Below are 22,098 nucleotides of genomic sequence, written 5' to 3' on the forward strand. Positions count from 1 at the left end.
AAATCAAAAAACCCAAAAGAAAGTCATTCAGTAATTTACCTCTCCGGGCCTGACTTTGATGTAAAAGTTGTTCCGTTTGTAGGAAATCTTGAGTATCTTGGGCCAGGGGAAGCGGTTGATACGTAGCCTATCTCTGTAGACCAGCAGACCACTGGCACACACACCCAACATGATGTCCACTCCTTCAGAGTCCTACAACAGCAACAACAAAGGAAATCATACATGCATCCCCAAGAATACTGTAACAAAATAACATGTGATAGTTGAGGAAAAATTTGAACCATTAACTAAGATGTAAGAAAACAACAGAGGTGTAGAGACTGTTACAGACCTTGGCTTGGTGGAGGTCCACACCATACATCGCCAATTTCTTAGCATTTTCTAGGTAATGGAGCTCTGCTTCTTCTGGAGTTTGTCCCCTGAAACAAAGACCATTGACTGAGTGATTGTCCTTAGACGAACTGTATGTACAGCCAATATACAGACGAAATTAGCCAGCCTGAGTGTATAACTAGACCAATAAAACCAGCTTGAGTTACAAGAGACAAGATAAACTGTACATTAAAGAGGCTAAGTTGAAGATTTGTTGGAGGAAATACATATTTGCTAATGACATCAAATTTTCCATGTTTACTGCAGTGATTTGAATCATGATATAATTATGAAATATAAACCCAAGAGGATTAGAAGTCTGCCTGAAAAATATCTATGATCATCCATTCTCAGCTTCAGAGCAACAGTTCTAAAGGGAATTAACTCTTCTTACTTGTGTGTCCTGTGAAGCTCTGCAATTTTCTCCAGTAACTCCTGTGTCTGGTTGGGAGCAAAGAAGAAGCCCTGGATGTACTCAATGCCATGTCCATGTTCCTTGGGGTCGTAGTCACCTAGTTCTGACTGGATAGTGTAGCTGCCCAACAGAGCATGTGTGACGAAAGAGCACGGAAGTCTGCCGAAGAAAACAAAATGGAAAGCTAGATACATGTAAGAACATGTGTTGTTTTGGAACACTACAACATTAAAGGGCATGTTCAGTTATCAAAGGTCCTATAAGCCTAATTTCTTAGATCATATTTTCTAAAGAATCAGCCATGCATATTTAACTATGTAATTACATATAATCATTCACATACCTAAGTCAGTCAGCGTGTAAACTTCCTGCTTTTAAAAAAGTGAATTTCTAAATAATACTAAAACAAGAACAAAGTACACTGAAGCCCTTTAAACCCTTATATTGTGTTGGGGTATATACGTATTTGGGGTCTCACATGCTACGTATATTCATCTCATAGTTCACTATGACTATATTCTTTGAACTCACAGTTCCCTCTACAAGGATTATATGAAACCATAATCATTCATTCTCTCTACAACATCCTCTACTGCTACATAAAAAGCTGTATTAAAGCACAGTACATGTATATTATGAATATTGTTAGGAAAACAGCTGGCTCATCCACTGCAGTTTTAATGTTCACATTTCCTGTGCACTGAAGTTTTACTGTGTTTTAAATGTCCTATATTCTGTGCTCACTTTTCAACATGGTATGATCACTGGAATAAGTTAGCTGTGTCTTTTTCAGGACTTATTGGGGCATAAATGGAAAAAAATGCTGTACAAATGGTATGAACCCACGCCTTACAAGCTTAAATTCAGGAAAATTACATTACATTCAGCTGAATGATGTAAAATTTATGGTAGGTGAAATCATGCTTTATGATTGAAATTTATTATTTACACATTTCTCCTGATCAGATCAGGATTTGGCATTACATGACTGTTACATCACAACTGTATCCAGTTGTACATGAACACTCACAAGGCAGAACTACAAATACACTGTATCCTTAACAATGGTTACTTCTACCCACGCCACCAGAACTGGGTTTGAGGGCAGATCCCGCCAGGGTGTCTGGATATCTGAGGGAAAGCCATAACATGTATCTCACCCACACCTTCCTATGACAGCCAGGCCTATAGACAAGCCAGACTTTACACAGACGGGGAATCTGTCTGCCACAAGAGACAGGTTATGCACACACCCTAACAACAGGCTTTATAATGGTTACATCACAATGGCTGTTGTGAATGCGACAGCTAGAACTTGGAGATGTATTTACATGTACTTTCATATTTCCAAACAGAAAAAAAGCACCTAACTTTTGATGTTTAATAAAGGTCTGTACAAAAGAACACACAGATATCTTATGATGTAACACATCTCTACAGTACGGTGCTTCAAAGTTCTGCACACAACACTTGACATTAAGATTATTCATTATACATTATTCATTTTTGATATAAACTAATGTTCTTATTTTGCACATTTCATGAGCTACCACTCCTTTCTACTGTAAATGACAACTACAGAATTCCACATACAAGAAGCCTTTCACAGGTAAAACATAAGCGAGCTCAGTATGGCAATACCGCATACAATGCACACATGTATCGCTGGTGGTCTACAATCAGCATAGAAACATCCACAAAGATCTGGGGCAGGAAGGTGTGAAAAGCCCAAACACTAGGAAGGGAGTTCCTGAGGCCAGCAGGTGGTGGGGAATCCTGGACGGGGTGGTATGTTAAAGGTATGTCTATCCTACTGGTCTGAACAACAGCTGGAGGCAATCTGGACACTCTGCTACACCACACTCTTGTACGTTCATATCTCAATAATTTGTACTAGCTATCACCAGTATCTTGACCTCTTCACTGAAAACTGTGCTGTTTACACAGTAAATTGACACAAGTATGAATACAAGGTACATTTACAGCATGCTTTTTCTCTGTTCTAATTTCCATTTGATTAATGTAGTTGACCAATCACAGAACTGCATATCAGATGTACAAACCCGAAGCTACTGATTACTGTAACTTTCATGTACTTACCCCACGTTGTCAAAATATACATTACTTAGGAGATACATGTACGGGTGTGAGAAAAATGCAGGTATACTACTGAGAAAAGTTCTACAAATCTGAAAAATGAAAATGCATGTCCATACAAATCTTACATGTACATGTTACTGCACAAATTACATCTGATATGCCTAATGATGTGCATGAAACAGTTCAGGACTGTTTTTCAGGTAAAACAATAAGACTAAGATCTTAACATGGCGTGTGCAAACAGCTGACTAATTTCTCAACCTTTCTACTTCTTTTCCATTAGACAGTATACATGTATATGCCTGTACAGTGAAGCGCTAGTAAAGCTTAAGACCATGTGCATTTACTTACTTTCCATTCAGGACATCCACCCGGATCTGGAGGCAAAGCAGGTACCTACAACACACAAACCAGACATAATCAGGTATCACATTATAACTAACTGTGTGCTCACCCTGCTGATTGCTAGGAGCTTTCTGCTTCTTAAGCAATGAAACTTTTATGAAGAAATGTGACAAGAGAGGTTGTGATTTGATAATTATTTCAAAACTAAAATCTTCACTATATATGCATGTTTACATCACCTAAAGTTTAGATTTTTTCAACTTTGCTTGATTCTGACAGAGTCATCCACCTAATTGGCCAGAAAACTTTTCGTGTGTATGAAGATTCATATCAAAAATATGATTTCAGGCCTTCATGTGCTCATGAAACTGGATTGTTACAGGCCAAACTTCAGGTGAATAAGAGTACATTTAAACATCAGGGATCAAAATTTTCAGCTGATCAGCTGATTTTAAGGCAAACCAATGTATCTAATCTTTCACCAAAATTGCCCAAAATGATCCATTTGGTAAACTTGGGTATATCAGTTATTCCCCTAAGAATACTTTACATGATATTTGTTCATTTCCTCCTCAATTTCAACATCCCATTATTATTCATCTGTATGGTTTATTCTGAACGTGTATCGGCACTCATCAAACTACACAACCACTCTTGCAAGCATAATACACTGGTATCAAACATGATCCTGTCTAGAACTCTGAGGTCAACTTTTAAGAAGAAGACCTGCATTAGAGGTAACCAATGACTATTGATAACATAAGAGTTGCTGCTGGAAAATGCGAGCATACTTAGATGAACTTTTGATGTTTACTAGGAAGATGTATTTACAGAGCGTTGCCACAGCAATAAGGTAACAGTGTACTGGTGGTATGCTCAGGTTTGATGCCAGCACTGGGTGTGTTGGACGAGATCCACGCTGTCACAAAGTATCAAGTTCAGCAGGTAGCTTGCAAAGATTCATCCCACTAATACTTGTATACATGAATAAAGATCAGTACATATGCTAAATGTACTGTAATTCAATTAATGTTTGCCACAAAAATGCACTTTCAGAAGAACATTAAGGCCTTTAATCATACTTTTGATGCCAACATTGAAACTGGGCAATGTACTTTTGTCTCCAAAATCATATTAAAAACGTTCATAAATTGCACTGAAAGTTGCTCTTTCACATGCAAAAAGGTCAAGGAATAGCCACTAAAATGTGATCTCCAACACATCCACATAGTTGTTAATCTCACTATGAAAGTTTCTACCCACATTACACTACACTACGCCAACCCTGAGTGATCGAGTAAGACTGTGTGTAAATGGTGAACAGCCCCTCTGCCCCCCGGAGTAGGCAACTGCGTGATGTTCTAATGGGAAATGATGATTTCAAGACACACTGATATTAACTGTGTAATTTGTGCATGTATTATCATGCATGATTTAGTGTGTACTGAGGGTACAGTTCTAACAACATGCCTTTTTGTCACCTACTGACGGTAACTGGATGGGTTGAATGTGTACTGAGGGTACAGTTCTAACAACATGCTTTTTGTCACCTACTGACGGTAACAGGATGGGTTAAATGTGTACTGAGGGTACAGTTCTAACAACATGCCTTTTTGTCACTTACTAAGGGTAATTGGATGGGTTGAATGTGTACTGAGGGTACAGTTCTAACAACATGCTGTTTGTCACCTACTGACGGTAACAGGATGGGTTGAATGTGTACTGAGGGTACAGTTCTAACAACATGCTGTTTGTCACCTACTAAGGGTAACTGGATGGGTTGAATGTGTACTGAGGGTACAGCTCTAACTACATGCTGTTTGTCACCTACTAAGGGTAACTAGGTGGGTTGAATGTGTACTGAGGGTACAGTTCTAACTACATGCTGTTTGTCACCTACTGACGGTAACTGGATGGGTTAAATGTGTACTGAGGGTAAAGTTCTAACAACATGCTTTTTGTCACCTACTGACGGTAACAGGATGGGTTAAATGTGTACTGAGGGTACAGTTCTAACAACATGCCTTTTTGTCACTTACTAAGGGTAATTGGATGGGTTGAATGTGTAATGAGGGTACAGCTCTAACTACATGCTGTTTGTCACCTACTAAGGGTAACTGGATGGGTTGAATGTGTACTGAGGGCACAGCTCTAACTACATGCTGTTTGTCACCTACTAAGGGTAACTAGGTGGGTTGAATGTGTACTGAGGGTACAGTTCTAACAACATGCTTTTTGTCACCTACTGACGGTAACTGGATGGGTTGAATGTGTACTGAGGGTACAGCTCTAACAACAGGCTTTTTGTCACCTACTGACGGTAACTTTATGGACTGAATGTGTACTGAGGGTAAAGTTCTAACAACATGCTTTTTGTCACCTACTGACGGTAACTGGATGGGTTGAATGTGTACTGAGGGTACAGTTCTAATAACATGCTTTTTGTCACCTACTGACGGTAACGTGATGGGTTAAATGTGTACTGATGTTAACTCATATAGACATGTGTGAATGACCATTACTTGATTACCCTAAATCACCATAAAATTCGTCCATGACTAACTTGCCAATTTTTCATGATTCTGAGAGTTTTATTAAATTTATAAAGATGTTTTAAGGGTTGCCTGCAACATGGGATAATATTCAACTGAAAAATTGTAAATTTCAGCACCAAATACAATATTTTGTTTCATTTATTATTTTGTTATATTTTTTATGTAAGTGTATAAAAATACACTTGTGGACGAAATTTTAGGTCCTTTAGGGTAATGGCAATGGCTTGACTTGAATATGGACATCCACTGATGAAAATCGCATGGACATGTAGTGATTATACGCTGTACTGTAGCAATGATCAGCATGATACAGATTCCTGTTTCACTTGTTTATGCCACTGGGAGTTCTTACCTAGTGATGTCTTCATGCAGCTGGGACGGGTCTGGTGGATAAAACTTCACCTCAAAGTTGAACACCCAGGGTCCACCTACAACATATCAATATCAGGGAGTTAGAATCATAACAACTTTGACAATAATATAAACTTGTCAACACACACCTGTGTAATTACAAAGTATATACATTGTCAGTACATGCTGTACACTTGTATCTCTAAAGCTTTGCAGACTTTAATCAAGATATTTTTTTTTTTTTTTAACTGGCGTTTTTAACCTGCTCCAAACATTATCCTGCTTTACTACTAACATGTTGTATACACACTGACATTCAGGTTTTTGATTGGAGGCACACTGTACCCTATCAGTAATATGGTAAATGTAAAATTATTCAACTAATGCCACACACATAATAGCTCAATTCAACATCAAGTTCCACTAGTGGAAGTTGGGAGTCCAATCTACAAATATAAACATCAACTAGATCAGCCGTTTTCTTCCACCTTAATGATGGCCGTTGTCGTATAAGTGAAATACTTTTGAGTATGGTAAAAAACATTAATAAAATCAATCAATCAATCAATTAATTAGATCAGAAATAGATAAACCATGGTATATGAACAGTCCACCTGCAAAATGTACATGTATGTAGGAATGCATTTGTCAAATATGACCTGAATGTAATGTGTTGACATGAATCTCATCAGATTAAGTATGAATTGATATCATTAAGCCAGACAAAATACATCAATAACAAATAATAACTCAGTATTATATCATTTCTGTCCAAGATGAAACATGTTACAAGCAAGAAACATGAAAAATTCCCACAGACTGAATCATCTGCCTGATCTTTAAGGCAATGTAACAGTATTGTGGCTTACATGAGAACTGTGTAAGCAAGAAAGCCCATACACAGTATTTTATTGTAAATACATTTTAGGTAAAACAAATGACTCATTATTTCCAGAATGTTGAAGGTTACACGTTCATTGCACAACATGAATAAAGGTTAATAGAAGTAATTTGCAGATTATGAGATACATGCCCAGTGATATGTATGAACATATATGTCAAACCCACAGCTCAGCAGTTAAGGGAGGGGGGGTGGGGGGTGGAGGGTATGCAAAGAACACCCCCTAGAGACAAACTCCTGTGAACCTGTGTCAATACAATATCATTAATGTAGTAGTCTTTACGTTACTGCATGATGTTTATTCATAGCTGCAGGCCACATCTCTACCAAGGGACAGTGTAGAGACTGTACATTTCCTAACGGTCAATCTAACAACATGAAAAATAAACATAGAGCTAGACGACTGAGTCATCTCGCTGTCTCCAGTGCAATATTTTCTCCCTAAGGCTTCAGCCAGTATGACGCAAGACAAACTACATGTATTAACAATTTTCTATCTAGCTGGTTCAGTGGACTTCTATATGTGTATTAGTGCTATTGGACATATGTAATGAATTAATGAAGGAATGCTTGAGGTTTAACATTGTACTTTACAATTTTTCAGTCTTATGACGACAAGGAGTCATTTGGTGCCTGCTGTGTCATTTTGTGGCAGGTCCATGCTGCTGAAGTGCTGCAACCACTGAAGTATCATGCCAAAGACACCAGACATGACAGCCCACCCAGTCACATTATACTGACACCAGGTCAACAAGTTTTCTTTCCTTGTTCTAACCGCTCAGTGGTGAGCGCAAAGCAACATGTACGATTTCTAAAGTATTTGGCCTAATAGAGAATTTTATAACAGATCTACAAGTGCACAGCTGTGGTTACATCAGTAACATATCATCTCTTGTTAAGCAACCACAACTATGAAGCTAACATCATCAGTCTCATGTATATGTATAATGGCAACAGCTTATGCAGGTGGCCTGGTTCATAAGTATGCATGATTGATGGTTACTGCTTCATTATCTCATCACTTTAGGTCACTTTACATAGGCCTATTTATAACACAAAGATTTGCCTGGATGTATTTCAGCATGTTTGGGTGATAATACACTTACACATATAATAGGCATATTTTGCGTAATTAACATTCTGCAAGTCGTTATTAGATGGTAATTAACACAAGGTAGTAGAACACGTTTGTATACGCCGGGTTACTCCTGGCCTATCATCACAAACATTGCTACATGCACATTCGACATAAATATGCTTCAGCATATCTTGCCAATTACCTGTATGATATACCACTAGAACAATGACAACAATGATATTTATACATGGCATAAACCCTGTTGGGTTTACAGAGCAAATTATCTCCCCTGGCATCTGGCATGCATGGAGGATGGGTGATTCACTTGACTTTGATGGATTTCCGACAGGTATATTTTGGTATAAAATTTTTGAATGTGACACCAATCGTAAGTGTGGAAATACAGTGGTAATCCATAAACACAAAACCCAACTGAATACTGCTTTTGACATTTTAAACCAATAGGGAATATAGCTCAAAGTTATCAAGTTCAAACCTACTGGTGGACTCTTGGGTCCATATTCAACAGGCTGAAGCACAGTGATATCACAGATTCTTTTAGCTTGTAAAAAGACTTATTTTACATTTCCATAAGAGATGTAGTATTACATGTGCATGATGAACATAAAAATTTGGCAATCAGAGGAAGTCATTAGATTCTATTATGTCCACTGTAGAATCACATTTTATTCCATGTAAAAATACAATATAGACATGAAGCCAGTGTTTGGACAGCATGAAATTGCCTTTTAGATGATGCATGTTTTATTTAAATGTGGTCTGTTCTAATAATGACATGTTACACGCTACACAGTCCAGGAGCAAACAAGCACGTCATGTAGGTACAATGGTGTTCTTGTGTACACGTAGCTAAAGTTTCAGGCCATGACAGCCACAAGTGCACTTTAATGCCTCTCTTCATTTTCCAAAAGAAGCAAACAATGCGTTTTGTTCATTACATATATACACGTGTACCCAAATAAGTGCAGATTAGAAACCAGATATGGTATTTCCAACCTGAATAAAATTCCTGTTTTATTATGACTCACTACTTTCATAATTTCACTGTTTAAAAGCACTTTTTTTGGAGAAATTAAAAGCTAATTGTAAAATATTCATGCTATATGTCAAAGTCTGCACAACACTGCAACCATAACAGGACGTATACCAGTTACAGTCTCAAAATAATTATAACCAGAACAATTACAGCTCTAGAATTACAATGTCAGCAACCTATTAACCTTCTGCAACATGTTACATTACAAATATGTCATGTTGTAACAAATAATAAGAAACTTATAGTTCCTACTAACTTCTGTGTATACTGCATATATTTCTGGCTAGTATCATAGGAGAGCAGCACAAAAACAGATATCTGGATATGATGTCACAATAAATAATTCTCATGTATGCATGTACCTATATGCAGAAAATAGGAGACAATATAGTAGCACATGAATCTGTGATTTGCTCCTCTTGAATGAACATGACTTAAAATAGGTAAAGATACCAAACGTACATTTTTTATTACTGTTCAACAGAAAAGGTGTGCTCAATTCATTGTTCTACAATGTATATTTATAAGTACACGCAGACACAGGTGGTTCCCACTTCACAGAGAAATAACACTCTAAAAAAAACGACTACATTAGTTTAATAAACTATCTGCCTCAAACACAAATGCGTCACATGAAACTAACTACATGTACATGTACATAGGCAGCTGTACATGTATAACAGATTCGAAACTGAAGATCTTGTATACTGTACATGTGTTACAGCCATTATCACAGCATGATCATGATATGAATGTTTCCACTCCACGCTCTACACACAGGTTATAAATGTACCAAAATCACTGTACTGTATCATATACATATATACATGTACATCGCACTGTATGACAAACAAAGAAAAGCAAAAAACCAAAACAGATGTTCCCTATACTGCTGACATCAATTGAGGCCAACACCGTATAACATGCACCCATACATGATACTGAGCTCTGCAATGTTCCAAAATAGGCTTTTCAGAGGATCAAAATTTATGCTACATGTAGCTGTCAGACTATTCTGCTGACTAACATAATAGATCATTCAGTTCTTGTCCACCATAGTTCATGGAATATTTTCCACTGCCGTATAATTTGCTGCGTTATCTTTCACCTCAGCATCTATAGTCTGAGATAGTGAAACTGTACTGACAGGTGCTGTCTCACTATAATCATACAGTACATGTATATACGCCGACAGACAGGTGATACAATCATGTCACACACTGGTAGAAATATCACTTTATGATCCATACGCAGATAAAATAATTCCAACAGAAGGCAAAATAAAAATTATGTATGTATGTTTTGGGTTTAACGTCGTACAATTTTTCAGTCATGTGATGATGAGAGTCATTTATGTGTACATTACACATGTGTGTGTGTACATTAGGTCTTCTTGTGGCAGAACGAATCCATGCCACTAAAGCGCTACCATCACACCACAGCATCGTGCCAAAGCAAACGACTTGACACTCCACCCAGTAACATTATAAATGGCACCGAGCCTCACGGTCCTGCTTCCTTGCTCGGGACGGTGCTGAGTGCCAAGCCAGGGATCAACAAGTACCACTTTTGAAGTCTTTGCTGTGACCCGATCCAGGTTTGATCTCAGGTCTACCGACTTCAAGGCGGACACTCTTTTGTCACTTAAGTGATACAAAGACACAAAAAAAAAAATAAGAATTTCCGTAAGTGCTGGTCAAACTGTCACATGATAATCATGCTTCTTACTGTGACTGATCCCTATAGCACATGTAAAATGTTCACACATGTACCATGTTAGTACAATTACTATCAACTCTGCCGTATCAGCAATTTTTAGGACAACATAACTGGTTCAAAGTTGATCTCACAAGGTCATCACCCCTGACGCCTAGTCATTGTCACACAGGTTGGAGATACCTGGTCTAAACTGTTGGTACACCTAGTTATACTGATCTATTGATAGCTCTATGCAGTCATGCTCTAGTGATCAGCTTGTTAATTATCTACACATTAAGTCTGTAACAGTTGGCTGCTTTGACAAGTCTGTACATTGTTATCTGACTGAACATATACTGCCTGACATACACTGGCTATACATGTGCACCACATGTACACATGTATGTACCGTGTGAAGAACATGATTTAGAGGCTTGATCAGACTGGTGTTCAACATCCTTTGCTGGACATGGTAGATGTAAGCTTTGGTTTGATGGATTTCGGGCCTGACTAAGTGCAAACCAGGGGATATATCTGACAGGGCAAAACAGCATTAAAGACTAGCGTGCATTCAACACCATTAGCACGTAGAATTACTAATGCCTGGGCTTTACACCAGATGGCTATGTACATGTACATGTAGAGGTTTCAGGCACACGCACATGTACGACACAGCTTCTGTCCACACTTATATCTGACCACTAAGGTAGTAACAAATAAATTAATAAATCTAAACTTGTGTGTTCACGTGTGAAAATATTCTCATTCAATTACTGCACATGTTGATTGTCACTAACAATTCATGTACATTTCATAATTCATATTTGGGTCTACAATCAATGTACAAAAAAAAAATTGTAGTCAACCAAACTGTTTTTACATTTCCTCAACCAGAGGGACTTTTTGCACAGTTCCACATAGCTAGACACAGTGATACACAGCTGTAGTAATACTCTTGAATGAGACTGGGCGGCACAGGCAACATTAGTCAGCCTGTACACTCATTATCGAGGCATGCAATTTAGGAAACATGCAACAGAGATATGATTTGTGATGCGCAGTGAAGCATCCCTGTGCTGTTCACACCTGATGGTGTAGTCTAGATGATAGCTATTATAATCTTGTTAGGCCACTCTTAACAGGCATTTAACCAGGCAATGGGGCAAGACAACGAAGAAACTGTTAAAATTTAAACAAAGAAAAGATGTACTAGTCTGAAAAATTAATTGATTCACAAAAATTGAAAGGCAAATTTACATCCCATAACTCATTCTTCCTTGTAGGCAGGATTCCTAAATTTTTGTAAAGTTTTCTGGTAATAAACAAAAATGCCAATGTTTTACTTCACTTTGCAAACTAAATTTCACTTTTTAAACCGATTGCGTCTAAATGGCTAATGTTGGTAAAAGTAACATTTTTTTCTTTTTTCATAACTAAACATATTCTACCATTTCACAAATTCATCCAAGTGTTACCATGAGTTTGTAAGACTGACAATTTATGTCCACCTTTGAAGCAAACTATGTAGGAGTATCACCTAACAAATCTGCCTCTACATTTGCCCTGAGAAGTGGTTTAACAGGTTATTATGTGTACAATCAGACATACACCAGATAGCAAAAGTCTCCTCCCTGTGACTATAACCACCCCTGACCCAGACAACAGAATCAGGCTAAAGAACAGAACAGAGAGAGACTCACAGCCTAAAACTAGTTTACAACATGATTTATGATATAAATTTTATCTTGTGGGCTTGGTACATGTACATAACCTATTTCCTCAACCTTTCTGCATAAAAGGGCAACTTTCAGTGTAATCGATGCACATTATTACTTTGACTGTGAAGACAAAACTATGTTGGTTGGAAAGACCAGTTTCTGGGCTTCACAAAAAGTATAATTTTATTAGTCAACACAGAAAAATGCCTTCAGAATATGCTTAAATAAACACCTTGCAAACATGCGAAAAGGTTGAAGAATTACAGTACAACAGGGTTAACACTTGCTCAGTCTTCTACTTGTGTATACAAACAGATCTGCAGACAGCCAGCTATAGCACACAGTGCATACTGTAGGAGGCAGTTTAATATTTATAGGTTCTCTCTCGTGCTCCTCAGCAGATAGAAGCTTCAGAATTCATGTACACCCTAACACTGGCTAAAGTGTGTGTCATTATGTGTCCATAGGAACAAAAGTTTACATGTGTACACCAATACAACTGTGTTTTTACAGTGACAAAAGTTTATGTGTGTACACTAATACATGTGTACACTAATACAACTATGTGTCCACAGGTACAAAAGTTTGTGTGTGTACGCCAATACAACTGTGTGTCCACAGTAACAAAAATTTATGTGTGTACTAGACCAATACAACTGTGTGTCCACAGCAACAAAAGTTTATGTGTGTACTAGACCAATACAACTATGTGTTCACAGTAACAAAAGTTTGTGTGTGTACTAGACCAATACAACTATGTGTTCACAGTAACAAAAGTTTATGTGTGTACTAGACCAATACAACTATGTGTTCACAGAAACAGAAGTTCATGAATCTACAACAATATAACTGTATGTGTCCACAGTAACGAAAGTTTATGTGTGTACACTAATACAACTATGTGTTCACAGTGACAAAAGTTTGTGTGTGTACACCAATACAACTGTGTGTCCACAGTAACAAAAGTTTATGTGTGTACTAGACCAATACAACTGTTTTCACAGAAACAGAAGTTCATGAATCTACAACAATATAACTTTATGTGTCCACAGTAACGAAAGTTTATGTGTGTACATGACCAATACAACTGTATGTTTGTTTATTTATTTGATTGGTGTTTTACGCCGTACTCAAGAATATTTCACTTATACGACTGCACAAAGCACATGTACCTGTACACAAATAGTGTCCTGCACTACGATTGCAAAAAGGACAGCTAAAAGTTTGTTGTCTGAGTTGACGTTTTTTCTGCAGAAACACGATTGATGGTCTTGCATTATTTGTTTTACCCTATGATTTATTTCAATGATTCTATGGACACTTTGGATACATGTATAACAACAGCTGTACTAAATACATGTATAGAGGATTGGGTGCAGATGTTGCAACTCATTGTAGAATGCATGTAGGTCAGATTTGCAGCGACAGCCTTGGATTTACACTTACATTAACGTGCAAAAAGCTGTATAGTACCAGTAGCTGAAACTACAACAGTACAGGATATTGAATATTGCCAGCTAAGACCTTCAGGAATTTCATATCTCTCTTTAATGCTCACTTTTGACTGAACACAGCTGAATGGGAGATTATTTTGATGTAGGCCTCAGCTGTAGCTCGCATGGGCAGTTTGTATGAATGTCACCAGGGCGTAGGGTCTTTACGACGTACCTGGCCATACTGAATAGTCCAGGCTGTGACGCAGCCTTCATAATCCCTACACACAGGCCTACTATTATAGACCTCAGGCTGGGACATTACAACAAGGTGAACTCTACATAATGCAGTATGACTGAAGTTCCAATAGAGTGAGTCAGACGACCTCTGTGATGACAGAAGGTCAAAGGTAAAAGGTTAGTTACACATCTAAGGTACTAATACAACTGGGGCACCTGAACTGGGAGTGGATGATAAGTGTGTGAGAGTATAAATGTCTGGTGAGGAGGGACAACAGTACAGACACTGGCACAGTGCAGTCATTCAATTGGCTCAGCACTGTCAGCAGGACAAACCAGGATGACCTAATACAGACATACTGTACTGTGTATGTGTACGAGAACCGATGATCACAGGAAAAATAGTACTTTGTCCCATGCAATATTTTACGACATTGGCTCCTCTTCTTTTTAGTCACCTTTTATCACACATCCTTTTTTTAAATTTGTCACATATTGTCACATGCAAAAGGCCAAATTGCCAATGACCATGGCTTATATAGCTAGACACAAGTGAAACTACAGCATCGTCAAGACAACATTTAAATGGAAGTTTTAAGTGTGCAATAAAATATATATATATACCTGTAGATGTGCACAGAAGGCTGTCAGGGACAGGATATGCCTACAGCTGAATTAACCATCAACAGTTATCTCCTCCATCCATTACACACATGCAAATACTACATAACCAAACTCCTCTTACATCAAAACACTCACACATGCAATCTATGAAGCAAGCAAAACCAAGATGTGCAATCATTCTTTTTTCTCACTTCACTAGGAAATTCATTTCTTTATTCACTTAATCATATTTTCAACTGGGCTATGTTATCAGAGATAAGGCAGCAAAATCATCTGTCAGCCCCAGTAGCTGTCATTAGTATACTGAAGAAGCTTTAAAGCACCGTTCTATCCAGCACAATGAGCCTATTCATGGTTTGTACATGTACTTGGCAAGACTATGTGAGAGAAAGGACAAGGCTGTGGCTTTAGCATCATTATGTACACATACATTATCATGTTAATACGTCAATGGAGAAGATGTGGCCTAGGAAACTTTGTCTCTTGTCTTACTGACAGAAGTGAGTTTGATTCACTCAAGCTAACCAAATTTTCTTCACCTCTTATACAGTGATATTAGCAGACGGACTGACTGATTGCTGTTTACTGCCATGTTCAATAATTCTGATCACCGACTGAATCAAAGACTGATTAAAATGATCATTTGCTGAATGATGACAAACCATGGATAACTGGACACAACACATGTGCAAACGTAACATGTATATACCACTGTCAGAATTGCACTGGTTGTTGTCGATGTGTTAACTGCCTCTGTATAGAGGACAGTTCAGGCAAAAGACCTGCATCCTGCAAAGGTCATCTAGCACCAGATCAAGAAACTGTCTCCGATTTTACCTTAAATTTCATCCACAAATGTGCATTTTTACAGGCAACCAAATGTCACAACATATTATATCTGGTGCTGAAACTTACAACATTCCAGTAGAATATGATCCCATGTTCGAAACAAACCTCAAAACATCTTTCTAACATCAATAGAACTCTCAGAATCAGGAAAAATGGGCCAGTTAGCCATGGACAAAATTTATGGTCTTCAAAACAGTAATACTGCACTAAAATTGTAACAAATCTTGGGAATCTTAATTTCAATACAAATGACCTAAAATTGAAAACTTTTCTTTCACGTTTGAATATACATTGAAGTTCATTAATAATACCGCAAGTTAAAATTACGTGTAATACTTTCAATGTTGTAATCACTATTGGCCTATAACCCATCAGTCAGAAAGAATATCAGGAATAACGACTGACTGTACAGGTAGCTTATCACCTAGCAAACCAACCAGGTTAAACTGACAATACCTGCGCTTGTACCAATGCTACCTGTACATCGAAAATACTTGTAAACTAACTAAACTAGGACACTCAGCTCAGATCCAAACTCTAGGGCTTGAATAAGCAACAAATTTTCTTCCCACGATGCCTCACTTCTACAAATTCAACGGAACAAAGGCTCCAGAGCCCCATCATTTCTCTACTAGGTAGTCCAGGTCACAGAGGGCTCTCAATCTCAGAGTTGCCAGTCAAAAAAACTTTGACACCAGCTAATCCCAAACCATATGCAACTTAGAGACAGCTAAAACTGTATAACTCGTGTTAAACGTGACCTGAAGGTAGGGAAATACGATCTGTAGTGAATTGATGATGAACAATTGAACAATTATTTTTATTTATCTAATTTTATTCTAAGCTCGTATTTAAAAATCTGTGGAATCAGAGTGCACTATGTTACAAGTACATGTATATGTTTCTGTTCCCAACTGAAAAATGTGGCTTGCAGATATAAAATCTGTACATCTATAGCTTATCTTGATACAGACTCAGTTTCCATCTTCTCTCATACAAGCATGGCAAAGCTGCTATCCCAGTTACAAAACAAGTGGCATCCACACTTATTGCATATACCTGATAATTTAGTCTATATTTATAGTATATTCATGCTGACACACATGCCGTATGTATATTAACATGGGTGACTGGGTGATCTCATTAAAAGATGTCATCTTTTCAAAGGACGTACATTTTCATGTCGGCAAGGCTTTAAGAACTTTCCCTTCAGACTTTAATTAATGCAAAAACCTGGTGTTGAGCTTTATGACATACGTTGTGCATCAGCTTTCTGTGACTGCATGTGTTGGTTATGAGCTAGAACCTAGGCCATTATGATTCATACCAGTGCTCAGACTGCAATCAATACAGGTGTACAGCCTGCACAGACGGGGCTATTATTAGGTAAGACCTGGCTGAGTGGATTCTCGTGTGTCTACCTGGGGGTGAGGACGTACATCAGGTAAAGCAAGCAGGCAGATCAAAGGCTGTGACGGGGTCCCAGGTACCAACTTTATTACCATACCTGCCAGACCAGTAGCCTATTAAAAGTAAGGGTGACGCGACCTACAAAACATACGCCACTCTCGATACCCTGCCAAGCACACAAAGATATTAATACATCTCCAAACTCAACAGTCTGGGTAGAGTTTAAATATGTGACAGGCGTGGGCATGTGTGGCATATCACAGTGGAGTTTGAGAACACATTTAAAATTTGATATAGCTTTATTGTTTGCTTGATACAAAATGAAAATACCACAAATCTTACCTTTAGTCTGCTTGGCAATTTTCTTCTCATTGTTAATCCAGTACTGCAACATAAAGAAAGTTTGAATCAGAACACCAATGTGATATACTATGGATCTATTTATTTTCTGCATTTATTTGACTGTTACTTAATGCTGTACTGAAGAATTTTTCACTTCTAATACGATGGCGGTCAGTTTTATCGGTGGTGGAAACGAGTCCCTTGGGTAAACCACCAATTCCTGAGCAACTTTCCCACAAAGCACACAGCTACATGAGCATCGCTAAATGCGTATTATCATCAAACTGCAACATGAAGAGTAAAAGGGGAAATTCACATGATACTCGATAATAATGAGACAAACGGGTATTGAGGTTTAACACAGTTAAATTTGTCAAGCACATGATTAATGAATGACAATCACTTGCACTTGTCCACCTAGTGTGCATGACTCAAAATGGCCATATATACAAACATTTTTCTATCTGTGTACAAGTATATCATGTAAGTTGGTTTAACTCAGTAACAGGCACCCATACACACACACACACACATATACATATACATATATATATATATAGTTTCATTAGCAGATACTGACATAAGTTACATGTGCAGGTACATTTGTGGTTGGAAAACAAGAAAGGCATTCCTGATCCACACATACAGGTAACTGTATCTTGTGTATGTACATGATGATGAAGATCTGAGAACGTCTGCTATACTATACAAAGGTTCATGTATGTGTAATTCTATGTACTAAAATATCAAATACTGAACATATAAATTGAATTTTAGACACATGACTGAACATCTTGCATGTTATAACATTGTTTTTCCTTCAACAGCCACATAAGAACATCTCCCAAAACACCCTGAAGAACTACCTGTATATACAGTACAGAGCTAGCACATCATCAGCATGCAGGTAATAAATTCCTGGCTGTGACAGGGAATAAATCCTGTCCCTCAACGGATGAGTGGGCACCTGAGCTGAGCTGACCAGTCATGGACTATGAGTAACCACCCCAAGGGCTAGAAGGCATCGTTACATGTACTCATGGCGGGTGAAATTGTAACGAGGTGTGCTTAATGGGTCTGAGGTGAGAGAAAGGACACACTGACATGTAATTTAAGGTGCCAAGATGTCAATGCCACCAATGGAAAGGACAGCTATATCCAGCTGATAAGATTACAATGCAGTGCACTGCACTAAGTCATCTGCAGGCATGCTACACTCCATAATGGCCAATACAACATGATACCCAGACGATAGCCAGTCTGTATCCATGGAATCGGCCAATCAATAGTCTTCTTGCCCACATTCTGCAAGACTGTGCTTAACCTGTGAACTCTAGGTCACTGGTAATAGTTTCCTGAAATAGTACATGTACACAATTCTCTGATGGATGGAAAACTTCCACTGTGCGGAGTGTACACATGATATAGCCTTGAATACAGCGATTAGGACCAGTCCATACAGTTAGCTGCTGTGTGCACTCTACTGCTACACCACCTCACTGGAACTGTGCATACAACCTATTCCTATACAAGAGTGTAATAGAGGTTCATCTTGTGTGTTTCCTTGTCCAAAACTGATGCATGCAGAGGTCGAAATGTAAAAAATAAGTAAAATCAGAGCGACAAGTCACACGTAACTGGAGAAATACAGCCACTTGATAAAATACCTGAGTTCGGGTTCATTCTATGTGTTCATGTAAATGCTGTATAATGGCAAATCATATGACGGTATTGACCACAAGAACCAAGACTTAGGCAGAATTTGGTAAAAAAATAAAATAAAATACAGTAATGTCAATTGCAGTTTAATGGACGTCACTAGTCTAGAATGACTCAAAATGCAGTGTTGTCATCACATATAATAAACAATCACACAGCCTTCCATGAACACCATGTACATGTAAGTTGTCATTGACAATGCAGAGTGAAGAACACTCATATAATCGAAGGAGTAAAGAACTGATCAATTTGTACATGAGGGGTTTTATCCGGATGTATTCTTATCAATGATTGGCTGGGTTCTTGTAAAGAGATGAACAAGGTAAAAGTGCACAGCTGTGTACGGTGTAGAACCACATCTACCTGAACAGTCAATATGTACCTATCCCTGGCCTTCAACTGACCACATGAATACATGTAAGCCAGCCTAAATTCACTCCACACACTTACAAGTAAGTATCTCATTGCCCAGTGGAAAGAGTGAAATCTCCATCTGAAATGTAAATGTAGGTGGTGGCTAACACATATATTTTCCAAGGCCACAAATCTGAGCAAACCGCTAAGTTGACCACAGACAGACACAGCCTAATACGACTTTGTATCACATACCTACATGTTCATGAACTTTTGGACACTCAGTCAGTGTTGCCAATAGCCCCTTTAACAATACATCATGATGTCTTCAAAATAAAAGTCAAGTTTAATCACAAGATGCCTCGGGATCACGACTTACATGTAAGTCAAAATTTCAATCATTAAACTTGGTATGGTCCTTTCCATTATTTTAGCTGAAACTGCTTTTATAATAACTTTATACCAAAAATTTGTCAAGCAATATTTTGACCTTGCTATGTGAGAAATAAGTTTTAAAGTGATTTGAAATTTTGATTTAAGCCTAAGATCATTTCGTGACCTGGGGCAGGGAGCCCATTTCAGAAAGTTATTTGTGACTTCTTTCTGTGCTAGAAGATTAAAACCATATCACAATACTTAAGTCTTAGCATATTGTGCTGGAAGTTGAAATCTTGACACTTCTTAGGATATCATGACTTGGTCAGAATTTTAATATTTGGGGCCAAAAAGTTGTATTTCTCATTTTTACTTTTGACTGGCACCCTGAATCATTCTCTAATTGAAAAAAAAGTCATACCACCTAATTTTTGTTGCGGTTTTTCTAAATCCTCCAGCTGAGATGACAAAAATGTGCACCAAATAAAATGCAATAGCTTCAGCGATATGACAAAGGAAATTCTTCAGATGTCTAAATTACATTTTTGCATATTCATGTACCAGGTAATTCTGTTTAAGTATGAAATTGGGTTTTCAAATAGGACAAGGAGTAGGCTGCGAAAAAAAACCCAACCAAAAACTAATATTTGTGATTTAAGCCAACATAATATAACAAGTGCTGGTCTTCTTGTCAGCTGGCCACTTCTCAGTCCTAGCCATCTTCTCTGATTCATATAGAAAACCATATGTACATGTTGCAGCAGTTTAGATAATTTCACCCTACATGTGACTGTTTGTCCCTCAGAGCATTATTAAGTGTGTATAGGCCATGCAGGGAACACTCCAACAGGGGTCAACACCTCCAAGGTGAGCTCAGTGCTGTACTGTCAATGTCACTCTGTCCCCAGGGTTCTAGACATAATAGAGGTGACAGGCCATGGACAAAATTACCTTCCTGTCAGGCAGATAGGTCCCTAGTCCATTAGAGTGTAGGTATGACTGGTGAACCTACTTACACAAGTACTACAGGTCTCTTTCAACCACAAGAAGACTGTACATCTTGATTCTAAGCTTGTCTGCATGTATGTGTATATGCTGCATGAATGTTGTGAGCAGAGACAATCATTTTTCCCTTTAAGATGGTGAACATTTCAATCAGGCCCTAATCCAGCCCTTTTCAGCGTCAGATTACCGGACGCTGCTGTTCCCTCTAAGTGCCCTTTGCGTAAAAAAACAAAACAAAAAAGAGCCCGAATTCATTATAAGACTTGGATTATCTACTTAGTCGCTAGGGTTCAGCTAGCCAATCGCCATATTAGGTTTGGCGAATACAATTTCTGTGTGGCAAAAGCAAATTGGCATCCATTCGCCACAATGGCGAAAGCAATGGATGCCTTTCAACTTCAGTTGTTTAGGTTTAAAGTTTGTAAATTTACTCAAATTTAAGGTTGAATCCAGAATCAAGAAGGAATATTTGACTTCAGTGTGAAAGAACTTGGTTATGAAAACGACAAAGTTTTCAAAGAGCATTTAAAATTGGAAATGTATGCCCTGAAGCAAGTGACAGAAATTGGACCCGCGATAATTCAATTCAGATTATGCGGTCCGGGAATTATTTTCAATTTACTTTCAAAAACAAAAAAAACAAAAATGCTGACCAACCCACCCCAAGTTCAACAATATAACCTGCTTTTCGAATGACACAAATGCAGTCTTTCACAGAAAAAATTTCATAAAACAATAAAAGAATAATCAACAAGGCAGATGCATAAACCAGATTTCAGGACTCTACAGGCAATTTGAGACAAATTATGTCTAGTTCGTAATGACTACTGTCTCTACTTTCTCTCACAGCATAACCATCAGGCTGCCCAATACATGGTACACAGTCAAGCCCTTAGTTCTAACAAGTTTGTTATCTTTTGCAACATACAAGGCTTGACCTCTCAAAATAGCTCTCCTTCTTCCCAACCCACTGTCCATTCATCACAGAGACCTATTATCTTCAGACAATCTCTTTGAACCAGCTGAGATTGTGTTGGACATATCACATACATCTTTCACTACACTGTATCTGACAACTAATATGTTCTCACCACCTCTACAACTCAGGTCTAATCAGGACGCCTGCAACCAGGCCTGACAAATCTATTTAACCCATA

At 38.0% G+C, this 22,098-nt stretch overlaps 1 protein-coding gene across 4 annotated transcripts in view; it reads right to left on the reverse strand.

The window, feature by feature from the left end:
- The window catches only part of LOC135469669 (band 4.1-like protein 3), an 80,795-nt gene that overhangs the window by 14,300 nt on the left and 44,397 nt on the right, over positions 1–22,098 (reverse strand). For all 4 annotated transcript variants that reach the window (XM_064748220.1, XM_064748219.1, XM_064748221.1 and 1 more), the window contains 6 exons: positions 17,489–17,531; positions 6,140–6,215; positions 3,239–3,283; positions 767–946; positions 332–419; positions 40–192 (listed from right to left, as the gene is read on the reverse strand). In XM_064748220.1, coding sequence (XP_064604290.1) covers positions 40–192; positions 332–419; positions 767–946; positions 3,239–3,283; positions 6,140–6,215; positions 17,489–17,531 — 585 coding nt within the window. The remainder of the gene's footprint in view (positions 1–39; positions 193–331; positions 420–766; positions 947–3,238; positions 3,284–6,139; positions 6,216–17,488; positions 17,532–22,098) is intronic.

The sequence above is a fragment of the Liolophura sinensis genome, chromosome 7, assembly GCF_032854445.1.
Source record: "Liolophura sinensis isolate JHLJ2023 chromosome 7, CUHK_Ljap_v2, whole genome shotgun sequence".
Lineage (NCBI taxonomy): Eukaryota > Metazoa > Mollusca > Polyplacophora > Chitonida > Chitonidae > Liolophura > Liolophura sinensis.